Source organism: Periophthalmus magnuspinnatus, chromosome 3 (assembly GCF_009829125.3).
Source record: "Periophthalmus magnuspinnatus isolate fPerMag1 chromosome 3, fPerMag1.2.pri, whole genome shotgun sequence".
Taxonomy (NCBI): domain Eukaryota; kingdom Metazoa; phylum Chordata; class Actinopteri; order Gobiiformes; family Gobiidae; genus Periophthalmus; species Periophthalmus magnuspinnatus.
In genome coordinates this window covers 30,007,518-30,022,960 of record NC_047128.1, presented here as the reverse complement: position 1 = coordinate 30,022,960, position 15,443 = coordinate 30,007,518, and the positions used below count along the sequence as shown (strand labels likewise).

Genomic DNA, 15,443 nt, shown 5'->3' with positions numbered 1-15,443 from the left:
ACTAACTAAATGGTTGCTCCCAAAATATCCTTGAAAGTGGCTTCTTATAAACCATTGGCTAATATACATTCATCCCTGGTACTTGAGGAGTTAACAGGCAAAGCAGGTTTGTGTTGGGGAAGTTGGAACGTCTTGTCTGTCTGAAAATCCTTGTCGATATAAATATTGATGCGCACAGTATGCCTCTGCAGCTTATATGTTAATGCAACCTATTTAGTGTTGTTGTAAATGAGTATGAGTAGTCTTAGCTCAGGTGTGCTGCTCATCATGTGATGTTTCCCTAATGTTATGGAGGGAGTGCAGATAAGATGTACAATCTATGCAAGAATAACATTTGCATCATAGACATATTATCCTTGCCATCTCATGCCCACACCAGTGTGCCCCATTTGAGTTGTTTTTCTATACTCGATGTGTTAAATGTAAATGTCACACAATGTGGAAGAGAACAACATTGTAGGGGAAAAAATGCAATTATAATCGCCAACTATTTGAATTATTGCATTACTGTGGAAAAATGTACACATTTACTCACACCTATCCTCACGTAACCATATCAGAACAGCCTCTTTCTTATACACTGATCTGTCATTAACTAAATGAAGCGCTAGGCCCAAGTAAATCCTAATGTGCTCTTAGCGTAGTGTTTAAGCAGGCACCATGTTTGAAGCTGCTTATACTCGTTACATGACCATGACCATAAATGCCATCTTTATGAAGTAGGAAAATAGAAAAATGTGATTTTGCACATTTTGAATTATTAAAATGGATGACAAACTGTACATGTACACTTTTGTATGGGCTCAGTTTGTGCAGTAGGCGTGTTACATTCTCTCTTATATACAGTTGCCTGGCTGCATAGCATGGCTGTGTTTACTCTGAGCACCATAGAGCGTTTTACTACATTGACTAAAGGCCCCATACAGCAGTGTTTACTTCTACACTTAATCACAGCTCAATCAGTCGACTGTGTAACAACCTCCACCTAAATAACTGTCAGGAAATCCCTTAATAAAGTTTTATTTGACATGGGGGTCTTTGTCCCAGCCCCTCTCATCCTGCTAAAGCGGGGGTAACCCAAATGGGGCGGGCAGATAGGGGGAATGGCAACTGCCTGACAGCAATTGATTGCATTAATTGATATGCCAATATGTAAGCTTGTTACATCCACCATTGCTAAGGATGATGGCTAACAGGTCCGGCTGATCAATGGAACCAATAAAGGCTTCATCCATTAATGAGCAATGTGGTAATTAATGTTATCCCTAAACCAATTACCTCAGGCAGTGCATCTGCTGAAAAACGCAGCAAATAGTCCATGCAGGTTATCTCTGCTAGAGGCTCACACTTGTAATTTGTACTTGCAGCTCTTACGTCTATGTAAAATCCAATGTATTTTATATAATTTGTAAAATCAAATTTGAGAAGAGATTTTTTTTTTTTTCTAAAAATAGCACACAACTGTTTCTTCTATTCACACTCCTGATACTTCCATGGGCCACTTTGGATGGACACTGGCCACTGCAACAGAAATTCTACCGGAGTTGCTTCTAACTTAGATCCAGTCTTCTGCAAATTATGAATCGTTCCCTGTCAGAATCATTCCAAATCTGCTAGTTTTTCTTGCTTGACCTTGAGGAAAAAAATATTTGGACAAAGTGTTAAAAGCATGATGAATCAGGAGTTGTTTTGCTGGAATCATACGGCCTTATATCCATAACTTTTAAAAACTTCTTTTCACTGTGTGCAATCAAGCAATGCGGCTTTAACCAGTCTATCGGGCAATAACTTTTCACCCATATTCTTGTTACACCTCTAATTACTCACATGTACTTTCTGTGGAATGGAGAATGTCTGAAGTTGAAGTCGCAGCCACAAAAGCCCGATTGTCTTGGCAGTGGCAACAAAGAGCCAGCCACACTGTCTGTACTGGAATAATAGCAGCTCTATCAATCAATAGCTTTGTTTCACTGTTTTAAAGAAGGACTCACTTAGGATTCATAACCTTATTTGCAGTTTGGTTTTTTCCACTCATCTTACCTTAATACAAAGTGGAGTGTAGCTTTGAAGAATCCAGGAAAGTATAAAAGTAATGTTAAAGTTACTTAATATGCAGACCACGCATATCGCACATATTTCGTCTGTATCAATGTGTTCAGGGTGTAGTGGTCAGATTAATTACTCATGCTCTAACCTATATGGTACACAACGAGGGCAGGCTTTCCTGTTGTGGAATGAAAAAATAAATAGCTAGCCTGATTCTTATAGTATTCCTATTGCAGTGGTCTAAACAAAACAAACCGAGCTAACTGTGAAATGATGACTTATTAGTTAGGACAAGGCCTTTACACCAAAAGTTTATGTAATGAGCGCAGCAGAAGTGCAGAGAGGCCCATCCGTCTCCCTGCCTATTATCCCGAGCCCTAATGGGGAATTACAGCTGGGCAGGCTAAATAAACAGTAAGTAAGTTGTCTTGGATAGAGGAACGTCAATGCCTGCAACTTGCTCAAGCCTTTGCTCTGAATGGTTCTGTATTGACCCCTGAGGACCCCCTGAGAATTCCCTAATTGAAAATTAATATTGAATCAATGCTGCGGGCCATTTGCATATTGATTATAAACATCCAGGAAGGCACCAAGTATGTCTGGGATCAATAGGGCCCTTCTGCAGCCGGCCGAGTGCACTACATCACATGGCAGGGCTGCTCCGGAGGTTAATGACTGCTGCTTGTTAAGGAGCTCTTGTCAGGTGGAATCCAGCCGGCAGCATTGCAGCAGGTGAATAGCACAGAGGCTACACGCACATGGAGGCCAGGAGCGTAAGGAGGGTACTAGCCAGTCCTAATCCGAACAATTAGCATGGTTAGCTCATTTAGCAAGAGATAGAAATATATGTCTTCTTTTATCTTGTTTATGTTTACTGTACTGTCCAGTATAAAGCAGAACCATATAAGAGCCCAGCCATCTGCTTTCGTGCAGTTGTGTATATGAGAGGATAAGGAAGGGAGGATGATCAAAGATAACAGCAACCATTTCCTTCCCCTCAAGCTAGAGAAAACAATATTGGGTAGATCAAAAAGTCCTTTTTAATTTGAAATGAAAATTTCACAGCATTACATGACAAAAGAGGCAAGAATCCTGTGCTTTAGAAAACTGATTAGGATTCAGCCCATGCCTTTCTCCCTCCCAACTTTCCATAATAGTTTCCACATGTTGAGGAGAGATAGCAGAGACAGTGGAGTGAAAAGGTTAGATGTAAATAAATGTACGCAGTGCTGCTACCTGTAACCTCAGAACTCGCTTAAAGGCATGGACTTAAAATCAGGTGACTCTCCAGCTCCTTATGGGATAGCAGTAAATGTGCACCTTCCCTTTAACACTTGCTGTGTGATAAAGGCAGGTGCTGAATTAGTGTCTGCACACTGTGCCCACTTTCCCTGACCATTGGGCCCACAACACATGCACTGGAGCAGGCTCTGAGAGCAGCTTTGAGGACTGGCCCAGAAAGCCAGGCTGCATCTGATTGCTTCATTACTGGCCCTTTCATTGACTTGGTTGCACTGAACTGATGAACTGAGGCAATGGACAAGAGCACATAATAGGAAGAAATGAATTCTTATCACAGCCTTCTCTGGAGGCCGTGGTCCTGGCCAGAGCCAACAGAAGCCCAGGCAGAGCAGTGAGGAGGGGGGAGCTGGGCCTTTATGAGCCTGAAGTACATGCAGGCTGAGGCTGTGATGCACTGTTACACACTGGATTATTTCTCCTGAGACTGAGCAGAGATCCTGTGAGAGATGCTTTATTGCAGACAGCCTGTTTTTAAATATTAGTCTGGTGATTAGTGTATGTTTTCTCCTTGTAACTGGCAGTTTTTCAATTGTTTATTCGACACATTCTCCAGAGGCAGACCTCTGCTAGTTAAAGTCCCTGCTTAAGGCTCACATCGCAGCACCCAAACAGCGACCACTGAGATGAATAATTAATATTGTACCTTATTTGGCTCTGGCCCCTCACTCCAGAAGCTCTCACTAATGAGTGAGAAGATTCTTCTGCTGCAAGGACAATAACGACACCATTATAAAAACAAGTGCAACACTAACAGCCATCGCCATGCATAAGAATGGCATCATGCGCCAGCACCAATTTAACAGCAGCAGCTTGGTCTCTGTGGACCAGGCTTTGTTAATCCCGGGCCACGCTGGAGTGAGGATACTCCACAACAACCTCTTATGCATTCTTCTACCTCTGAGCTCTGTCAGCAGTGCATTAACAAACAGCAATCACTCACCTTTATAATGGTGGGTTCATCAAACAATGTTAATTATGACTAATATGTCGTTTTGGGACATGCCACCATACTACCTGTGAACATTTGAGGATGAGTCACTTGTGTGTTATGGACACTACTCTATATACTAAACCTTAAAAACACAGCTGTTATTTACTTGTGCTGCCTTGTGATAGCTGGTCCCAGTGAGTGAATGTATTTCATTTAGGGGTAACTCAGTGGTTTAGTCATTGTTGCCATCTTTACACATTAGACCCACCACATATCTCTAATATATTACAGGTCACAAAATCACTTCAGTCAGCTGTTGTTTCTCTGAAAAAGATTAAATAACCTAATATAATGATGAACTCCTGCTTTTCTTCAATTTTAGGTGAAAGTGAAACCCTAAAGCCTTTTTGGAACTCACCCAAATTAACAGAGCCTGGATATACCACTGAGATTATGAAAGGATAACTTTTAATCTCAGTAAATGGTTGTTGAGTCAGTGCATTGCATCCTATCATCTGGCTTCCAGTCTATTTTGTAATTAAGGCTGCAAGGTGTGCACAAAATAAATATATAATTCTGCTGAAATTAAGTGATAATAAATTAGAACATTACAAGAAGTGAATAAAGCAAGAACTAATTGCACGCGATGAGTCTTTTTCAGTAGGCTTCCCAGAGAAAATTTCATTATATGCATCACAAACCATAATGCCAGATGGAATCCAGTTTTCGCACATGCAAATTAGGAAATATTTTGTGTTAGGTAGCTGCCCTGGAGGTATTTTTGGATAGAGGTGGTTTTAATTTCAAACACAGAGAAGTCAATGAACACTTGTTTAAAATGCCTGTAATCATCTCTACTATGTACATTATTTCATATATAATTTTAAACAAAGTATTTTATTAGCTTTACCCTTTGTTATTTCTCAGTACAATCTAATGCTTTAACACAAATAAACTTAAATGCATCTCCAATAATTGCTCGGCAAAGTTGGTAGATTATTTTGTACATAATTACAGTGGAAAACAACCCATACCTATTAAGCTTGTAATGGCAGTAATACTAAAAGCAATTACCATTACTTTGCTGCTCGCACTGAAAAAAAAGATTTCTCTAAATGAAAAGGATCTTGTGAGTGGGACTAATTGTAAGGGGTCTTGCACAGACATCTGCTTGTACATCGTTTGTTAAGGCTAAATGAAGAAGCCTGCTACTTAAATGTGTGTTTTAGGTTACTTTGCTGCCACAGAGTCTGATCGCTCTACAGCAGCTGGGAAAAATGCTCGACAGGCTTTTAAGAAATGCCAACAACAAGGAAATATATTTTATCCATGTACAAAAATAAATGGCTAAACTAAAAGCATAATAGTTGTTGGTAACGGTAGCTTACAGTCTCAAACTTCTAAGACTGAACCACTGTTTCATTCGTATAATTAAAGTTAAAATTTGCTAAATGATCAAATTCAATAGTTGTTTGTGTTCTGTGGAGTGTTTCTGTTCAGTTCATATCTCACGTTCTGTTTTTACACCTATCTAATCCCAGCGTGCCATATTTGTCTTGCAGCCATTAGCAGTTAGCGATTCCATACTAACAAGCAACATGATGTATCTCAAGCCTCCCAAATGTATAGATTCCTTTTTTCCAATATTTCCCATCCAAGTGAGAAACTTTAAATTGGGAAAACGGGGGTTAGAAAAATAAAAAATCGGAAAAGAAAGGTACAGAAGCAACCAGCAGTTTTCCTATTAAGCAGAAATGTCAAGCGCAGTGGTGAGGCAATAGTCTGTGTGCATCCCTTTGTTGTCCTCCCTGACATTGAAGGCTAATTTTTCATGGTTATTTGAACTGGAAAATGAAAGAGAGGTTTGCGATTATTTCCTATAAATGACAACACAATCGCATTACGCTTCAGTACAAACACAGAGAGGATATTGCCTTTTCATATTTCATGTGAAAGTAATGGATGGGCTATGCAAAGAGGAAGAGAAACAAAGACAAATGGTGAAAGAAGCCCGGTCTATTTGATTTGTATTAGGAATTGAACGCAGAAAACGTGGAGGAGGAGCTTTTTCAATAACCACTCCTGTAGTTGTTTCAAGAGTCGGAGCAGTGTAATGATTGGATTCGTTAGCAATTAGCTGTTAGCAACCGGTGAACTGATAGAGGAGAGCTGAGGAGTGGACCGTGCATTTGAGACACTGGGTTTTTATATATATTTTGGCATGAAACAGAACAGTAAGTAGGATAAGAAAGTAAAAAGAGACATTCACTAAACTGGAGCCGGAAATATATAATCCTAGACAGGCAGCGAGCAAACCCCTGGACCATTTGGCACTGGGCAGAACTGCTTACCTTGAAAGTAACAGAAAATTATGCATGTTTTAATCCGACCTGCAATCAGTTATGATGTTTCAAGTTACACACACAACCTAGTGATGTGGGTATGCTTGATGCATTTTATTTGAACTGAATTTTTGAGAAAGTATTAGCATCACAGACATTCCCAGACTATTTGACCGTGCACCGTGGCATGATGTAAGAAGTCAACAAGTCTAAACTACCCAGCACCTTTTTCCTGAGCTTAACATGTTGTTAAACTCAAGACCACACAAATCAATACCATGCTATATTTTATATTTTAAATAAAATTGATTAGCACAATTGGTATTCATAACGTTGCCAGATTCTGTTTTATCTCGCTGTACGCTTTCATAAACAAACAGGTGGTCAGGGCTTGAGTGGTGCGTGGAGAGGGGTAGGAAAGCCATAGACGAGGATAGTAAACCAGTCTAAAGGAGTATGCTTGTGTATTTGTGCGCTTCACCTCTCCAAAGACTCAAGTAGCGTTTGGAAAGCCTCTGCCGATAGAACTCATGCAAATGGAAGCCAAGTGGGAGCCGCGAGCCGGGCTGCACACACGCGCCGAGGTGGGCCCTACGTACGTCCATCCATGGCAACATTGATTTTCTGAGCTAATACCTCCACTGAACAGTCCACAGGCAGATGGATGCACTACAAAGATATGCAAATGGCACATTCAATAAATCGACAGGCCGAGATCTTTTTCAGACAGTCCACTGTATACTGGTCTGCACCGTCTAAAAGGAGAGATAAACAGATAAGTACCTGTTAATGGTCACACACATGCACCAGTGAGGAGACACAAGTAAACACGAGTGCACCTGTCTGGTACTCAGGAAAACTTCAATCTATTATAACGCTTTATGTTACCACTTTCTTTGTGTTTCTTTATAAGAGTCATAGTTTAAATATGACAAGGTATGATTTTAATTCCCAAGTATTTGTGAAGAGATGTTGTCTGTAGTATAACTCTTATAGAAAAGCGTGGCTATATTCATATTGGGTGCAGAGCTTATTAGTCAGATATGAAACAAAAGCTGCCGGGTGTGTGTCATATATAATGGATGTGGGCTGTCTTGTTAAGCCCAGCAGGCTGGATGTGGCTGTGTCTCTGTGGGGAGAGGCTGTGAAGCTCTGCGTACCTGGTAATTAAAGAGAGTTTGTGGCAAAAGCCAAACATCAGGAGAGACGAGCTATGAACAAAAGAGTTGTGACAGTTTCAGGTTATGTGATTTTCATGTCCCTTTTTGCCAAATGAAAAATCAATACATTTTCCGGGTTATACATATTCAGAGTGTCCAGTGTGCTTCCACCCTGATGGAGCCCGGGACGGTGCAGGCGGGGAGGGGGGCAGCGTTAGGGAGAGTCGCCTGTCCTCCTGTCACAACTGTACCATCGCATTTTCCAACTCACTGGTGAATATTTCTGAGCTGATGTGATTGCCCTCTAAGTCAGTAGAGATGCATTTTTTCCAGACACCCCTCAGCCAAGCCCGTCAACCCACCTCATTTCTGTTTGGTCTTTTTGAATAGGATCTGGGGAGGAAGATGCTTTCATAAAAGGACGGTGATTTAAGAGGAGGCTGGTGTAGAAGATGATAAGCATAAATGCATGGCGGGGGATGGAGTGATCTTTTGTGCAGGACAATATCCCTGGGGCAGAGTAGATGGGAGAGCAGCGTCCAGTGATGTTTCTGCCCTCTATCCAGGCTTTTAGCCCACTATCCTAGCTGGGAAAAGTGCAGCCTGCATCTTCCATTGTGGGCATAATACGTGTTAGCCTGCTGGACTAGTCTAATGTGTGTTGTTGTGTGTGCGTGTCAGCCAGGGCAGGAGACTGAGCAGTCCCTGAATGCTCACTCCCTGCGTAGCCACATTAACCTAGATCTCCCACTCTCATCACTCAAGACCCACACAAAGACTACAAGTAGAGCAAAGCAAGTGTTTTATTCTCTTTATTTGTAATGTATCTAAACACACCATTATCACAAGAACTATTTCTAATTAGTAACATTTCCCAAGAGATAGCACATTTGGGAGAAATTTAATCAGCAGTGCTCAGAAGCAGTTATCTACTTAGTATCAAAAGTCAAACAATGTCCTTGTCAAATATGTATTTCTTTGGCTACCTTTGGTGACTCATACTGTGACCTGACTACCTTCAAATGACCAGTCAAATGAAGTGTATGGTCTGTGGGGTCTATGTGGGGTCTGTGTGCCGACGAGGATGGCGTTACTGTGGAGGAGGGGCCGCTTGCTCCGAGGCGCTGTGTGAGCTATCACTGCTGTTTGTGATTAACTTGCCATTTAAAGTTTTTTTGTTATTAGCTGTGCCCTGAACCCCAGCCCCCTCCTCCATCTGCTGCACCTCTGCCTGTCTCAGCCCCCTCCCTCTCCCGATCCCACACTCCTTTTGCCGACTTTGCCTACTTGCCCTTAGCCCCATGGAGACACAAAGTATTCATTCACTTTAGGATCCCGAGGTCACGGCAGGGCCAGCAGGGAGAGGCCAGCATGTCCGCTCCGTAGACAGGTCAGGAATCTAACATGTAACTTCGATTAGCAGTGCTAGTGGAGGTGGCTCACTCACTTATTTTTGCTCTTTCTCTTTTTAATGCAAAACGCAAGACTTGACTTAATTTCAGAGTGATATCAGATAATAAAAATAATAGAAGGTTTTAGTAAGGTGTGGAAAAATGCTATTAAAAACTGATGTGATTATTAATATTAAATGACTCGTTGCTACTGACTTGTACACTTTATTTTATTTTTTTTTTTTACAGATTTTTGTACCTAATGTACTATTATTTGTTCTTAGTTCCACAACTTCTGCACAGTACTATATATCTATGTAAGACATTTGAAATTATTACCACATGTTAACCCAGTCTTTAAGTGCAGTGGCCGGTATAGCTCTATTGCGGTTTATTGGTTGTTCATTGGCTAAAGTCCCTCTTGTCTCTGGCTCCACTGTGGCCATGTTTTTCTCAGTTTTGTGGTTTTATTAGAGGTAGCTCGCGAGGACATGGCAGGGAGGGGTGACTTGTGAATATGTGCGGTGTTGGGGGCTATTAAGAGAGGGAGTGGGATAGGTGCAGGGGAGGGGGGCTGGTCATCTTGCATATGGGGCAGAGAGGTGCTGATATGAGCAGGGGATAATGCTTGAAAGCCCCCCAGCGTGAGTCCTGTGTCTCATTGTCCCGCGGTACACTCCTGTCACTTTCATTTTGCACCCTCTAGTCCGGAGTCAGGCCAACTTTGATATAAGGAAGGGGTGCAAGGCATGATGGGAGGGGCAGATTTTGAAAAAAAAAAAGCAGATAGGAGTCTGTGAAGTGTGAAATAAGATTGCTTTTCATCCGACACTGAGAGGAAGCTGGGGTAGAAGTAGAGGGGCACCGTTGTGTGATTTCCAGTTGACACCTGGTTAAAATGATAACAACAGCTTTAATAATCATAATGAGGGTAATGAGAGCTTAGGCACACAGCCCTATAGCACACAGCTGAGGAGAGGCAGGCACTTGAGCAGGAAGAGAGGGAGTCAGTACTGTCCACATGCCCAGGACTTCTGGATAGACAAGATCATGTTGTTTAATACAGTATCATATAGGGCATGCAGCCTGTCACTGCACTTTGAGGAGCACGGGAGCCTCTCTCAGGTAGGACGACTTAAATTCTTTTTTACTTTTTTTTTTTTGTGAGAAAGGTAGTTATCATCATAGCTTGTATTCTGCTGAGGCCAGAGCACGGAGGAGGAGCCTGACCTTGTGAAAGATATCTAGAGTGACTATTATTACTTGCTCCTCTCTACAGTCTGGGAAAGGCAGTACTGGAAAGTGCAGTGGTTACCATCAATTATTTATCAGGCCGTTTGTGCTTGTCAGTCTGATTAGCATTAGTGTAATCACTGCTCTTCAGGGGAAACGCCGGGCCGCTCTCTCTTCTCCTCATCTGAAGGTAATCTCGCCATTTTCAGTCTCTCATCTTCACCGGACGCCTCTTGCATAGCATCTGCTTTTGTCATCTGCACATATTTCTTTCTCTCTACCCCCCTCTCCTCTTCCCCTGGCGTGTTTCTGTCTGTTGCTGCTCCGGCCCCCTTCCCTCCTCACCTCATTAATGCATGTGAGGACTCGCTCTGTTCCCAGCTTGTATAGAGTGACACCTATGGGTGGTATGATGTATCTGCACTCTCTCGGGCGCGCAGAAGGGGATGCCGCTGTGTCTGTCTGTGGGAGCAATGAGTGAGTGGCAGTGCAAAGCTGAAATGTAGCCCGCTCCAGAACAGATGAGGCTAATCTCTGTGTCGACAGCGGGCTTACCCAGCTTGCATGATTAGATTAATGGAACTGTTTCATATCATTGTATTAGGATGGTTAATGAAGACAATTAATTAGAAGACAACCTTCAGGCTATTGTCCTTTACATTTGGGTAGGAAATGTCCCCGCTGCGATAGCTCTGAGTGCTTCTTCTCATCTGCTCCAGAGTTAATCTACAGCGAGGTTTGAAGCATCTCCTCCATTCACATCCTTACTCTTAGGCCACTCATGACCTTTCATTAATTATGCCCAGTCCTGCTTTAATCATTCTGTAATGCTGCTGAAGATGAGATGAGAAATAGGCAAAGCTATTTGCCACTTTAAGATGTAATGCTTCTCTGTGAATTAAACCTCTGAATCTCTGCATAAATTATGGATTGTATTTGTAGATGTGTGTGCTCAAAGTGTCACTGGTTGATTTAATGTCTAAATAAAATACACATTGGGAAGACGGTGCATATAGGAGAGGAGGGTGCGAGTAAACCCAGATAGCATTCGAACGCTAGCTGCCTATCACAGTCATATTTGAGCACAAAAGGCGTCGTGTGCTTAAAACATGGTGTGTTAAGGCGTAGGTGGGGAATTAGTCTCACTACAAGTGTCACATAACTAAGAAGTGACACCCTGCCCCATTTTAAAGGTGAAAAAATTTACCTAGGGATTATTTTGTAATCTGAGCACCTATGCAGCTGTACAGGCTCCTAATGCTTGGAGTTGGGGGGAGATTTATGAAGGCAAGAGTTAGATGGGATTTGGGGACGTGGCTACAGATCTCTGCTTTCTGCTCGCGTTTAAGATCTGCTCCACAAGCGCCGGATGGAATTTATGTGTTGCCTTGGAAACTTACCAGAAACACAGTTAAAAATAAAAAAAAAGAATCCAGTGTATTTCTGTGGGTGAAATCCAGAGAACATTACAGTTTTTGACTTGAAGCCAGTCGGCCTTTTTGTTTCTACTTTTAGTTTCACATGAGATTGTTGGATCTGGAACGGGTATATCAAACCGTTTAATATGCAGTTACTTTTCAGATTTGCGAAGCGAAATGTTAAAGGGATTGCAGTCTTCATAGTATTTTTTATTTCTTCCAAAGCTTTGTTTACTACCATTTTGCATTTTTAATATTTACTGTCAGTATTACACTGTTGCTATTCCAGCGCTTCTAATTTACCTCATAGTGTATTAACCAATAATCTGGAATAATAGCATACAATTTCAGCACATGTATTTTAACATAACCTCCTTCGTGCCTTCTACTTTTGCACATTTTGAAATATATTTTTATCCTGACCTAATAAATAACCTCCATGAAGCAAACACGAATCTATAATCGCATCTTATATAGTACGCCACATAAGGAAGTGCACATGTTCTAGCCCTGTGTGAGTGTAGTCTAGCGTGCGTGCTATATTCATAAGTGACAGTATAAACAGTAAGGATAATGTAGCATCATAAAAGGTGGTTTTGGCTGTGGCTGTGCATGTGGGGAGCTGTGTGATGTCTACAGGGCTGAATTCTTGAACAGGGCATTTCAGTAGCTGTTGTAGCATTGTCAATATATCAATAACGGCCTGAGCGTGAAAGCGTTTTCAAAAGAGCATTTAAGTACATTTGCGGAGAATTAGCTGACTTGTGTAATAACTGATAGGAGCCTATTGACCGCAGCCTAGTTTACTGTTGTCAAATCAATGCCATCAGATGCAAGTCCCCACTACCTTTTAAACAAACTTAACAGGCAGAGGAGATGTTCAGGGGGCACTGGAGAGGAATAAACAAGATTGATGCCCTTTTTATTATCTGTTTTGCTATCTTTTCCTCCTGTGTGTTAGTTACAAATAGTGTTATCGAATATCCATTGTTTGGACTTCGATGCGGCTAAATGGCCTGATATATTGAGCGGAGGCTTTTAGGGCGGTTACAAGGGATTTCGGGCTTCGACTTGGCATAAGAGTAAAATGAATGGCGCTCGGGCAGACCTTTAAATATTTATGCTTTTGCGTGATGCTAGGATGGAAGAGGTGAAATGAGCCTTGTATTGGTAAGTAACCTAGCAGATTGCAAGGGACAGTAATCTATGTGTGTATTTGTATTCAGGAGAAGAGGGAGGTGGACTGTCTACTAAAAGGTCTTCTGCTGAAAGATAACACTCATGCAATTATTTTCCCATACACCACACAGACCACTTTGTCTTTTTATTTCTTTAATAAAGTAAATGAATAAAAAAGTAAAATGAACATGATTTTGGTGTTCTTGTTAAATAACCTCTCAGACAGTACAGAACATGCATAGGCTGAAAACAGGTTCGAACCTTTGTGTCTGCTAGGCTTGCAACTGTGTGTCAGCAAATGTAATTGTGTGCAGCTCCTATAGAAAAAAAAAAATGCTACCGTCCCTTTAAGTGCTTCCACCAATTCTGATGGCGTGGTGATTTACATATCCCATCCTCCCTCCCCCTTCAGGAGAACTGAGCGAGGATGTGGAGGCTGCTAGTGAGACCACCACAGACCAGGAGGACCAAACCAAAGAGAGAGAAAGTGGGGGGGACAAGGAGCTCACCAAAGGGACAGGTAAGGCCCAATTTCAACACTCACTATTTGAGGAGCCTCTTCACTGTAACTACAAGGACAATCAAACATAGGCCATTTGTCAAAACTACATTACACATTTTAAAATTATTATGGGTTATGCTTTATAGTATTCAAAAATTTGGCAAGTTTGGACTTTTTCATTTATTATTTATTCAGAATAGTCAAGAGGCCTGTGTTTGTTTGTTTTTTTGTTTTTTTTTATTTTTAAGTTTTACAGCATGATAATGATGCTAAATCTCCCTGTATCACCCAGTATACTCCATCAGGTAAAGAGGGAGGTGGTACTGTTAAAGGGGTTGGGTAAGAAGAAAGGGGGCGGGTTTAGGCCTGAGCAACGTCCAGGGAACCAATCAGACATTGAGACTTTCTGAAACATGTGCTATTTAAAAAAGCAAGAACTTCAGGTAAAGTTGTTTAGAACTGTGATTGAGGTCATTTTGGAAGAAGTGTGCATTCTGTTTATGCATTGTAATGCTGACACAGTAATGACAATAATTAAAACAACAAACTAAAATTTGCATACAATATGATGATGATATGTTCTATATTTTCAAACAAAAGTGAAGAGTACAGCTTTTAAATCAGAGAAAAAATTGAGGGTTTTTTTTAGGATGTAGCTTGTGAGTATTGAGCTGTTGTGTGACTGTAAATATGGTTTCATGCACAGTTTCCTTTGGTGTGTTGCTGTTATAAAAACAAAGCCTTCAGTTAGACATGTCTGATTCAATAGAAGTGATTTCTGCTAATAATGACACTGAACAGTAACAGGCCTGGATAGATGCTTTTCACTTGTCTAACTTCTTGTGCTACTGCAGGATGTTTTGATTTACACTAGTCAGGTTAAAAGCTGGAAAACAATTTAGACCTTTTGCATACCTAAGTTTTTTATAAAGTGCAGGGGAAAAACTTCATCACAGTGTTTGAAGCCGTGCCTTTGTAAAATGTCTTTGATATCCGAACTTCTATTTTAAATGAGGCTGAGTTGTTTGTGCTCTTTGAAAGGGCGACACTCTTCTTTGATGGAAGAAATAATGATATGCATGCCTGACTGAATATGGCTAAAAGTATGTTTTAGCACATCAAAATAAAGCACTTTAAAAAGCATTAAAATGAGCTGGCCGATTAATAATTCACTCATACCTGTGGTGCACAGGAAGACGACTCCTCGCATTAGGATTCCTCCTTTTTGAAAGGCATGCAATTTGATACAAGCATATTCAGTTCCTTTCCTCCCCTCTGTCAGTCGCTAATCACCAAATAAGTGTGTTTCTGTGTTTCCACAAAGGAAATATGTGCTGCATATGAAAAATTTACAGCTTCCCAGCAGCTTATTAGAAACGCTTAGTTAAAAATAGCATGTGCATTAGGGAGCGGGTCTGAGGTTGTGTTTGATGTCAGTGAAAAGGTGCTGTGGAGGTTGGGCTGCTGGGTTCAAGGCTGTGCTGTCAGCGAAAGCTCGACAGCTGGAGTGTAATGGAAGGTCCTCTGCAGCAAACTTTTTCTCATTCATAATAACAATGGTCTTAAAAATGGAATAAAAATCATTATGTAAATATGCCAGAAGACAATGTAGTGGCGAGTGGACCCCTCATTTGGTTGTGTCTGACACACAGTTAGAGCATGTTGGAGCAGTGTACATGCGTGGACCTATTATGTGTGAGTGGTGCACAGTCTGAGGGGGAGATGTCTCTAAAGTCCATCATTAGAAGTACTGAAGTATTTTTCTCATGGTTGTCATGTTAGTGTTGGAACAGAGCACAACATTGTTCCTTTACAAATGACAGTCACTGTCAGCAGACGGCACGAGAGAACAAGAAGAAAAGGCTGCCTCCCTTTTAAAGCCACTGTCAATCTTGTTTTCTCTTTCTTGTTCTGCTCCTCCTCACTATTCATTAAAATC

The 15,443-nt window shown here is 41.3% G+C and overlaps 1 protein-coding gene across 3 annotated transcripts in view; it reads left to right on the top strand.

Moving 5' to 3' along the window:
* zfhx3b (zinc finger homeobox 3b) overlaps positions 1-15,443 on the top strand; it is a 107,002-nt gene that overhangs the window by 73,146 nt on the left and 18,413 nt on the right. For 2 of the 3 annotated variants that reach the window (XM_055229049.1, XM_033991719.2), the window contains exon 6: positions 13,415-13,522. The exons of the other annotated variant lie outside the window; for it this stretch is intronic. In XM_055229049.1, the coding sequence (XP_055085024.1) occupies positions 13,415-13,522 (108 nt within the window). The remainder of the gene's footprint in view (positions 1-13,414; positions 13,523-15,443) is intronic. 3 annotated transcript variants of the gene reach the window in all.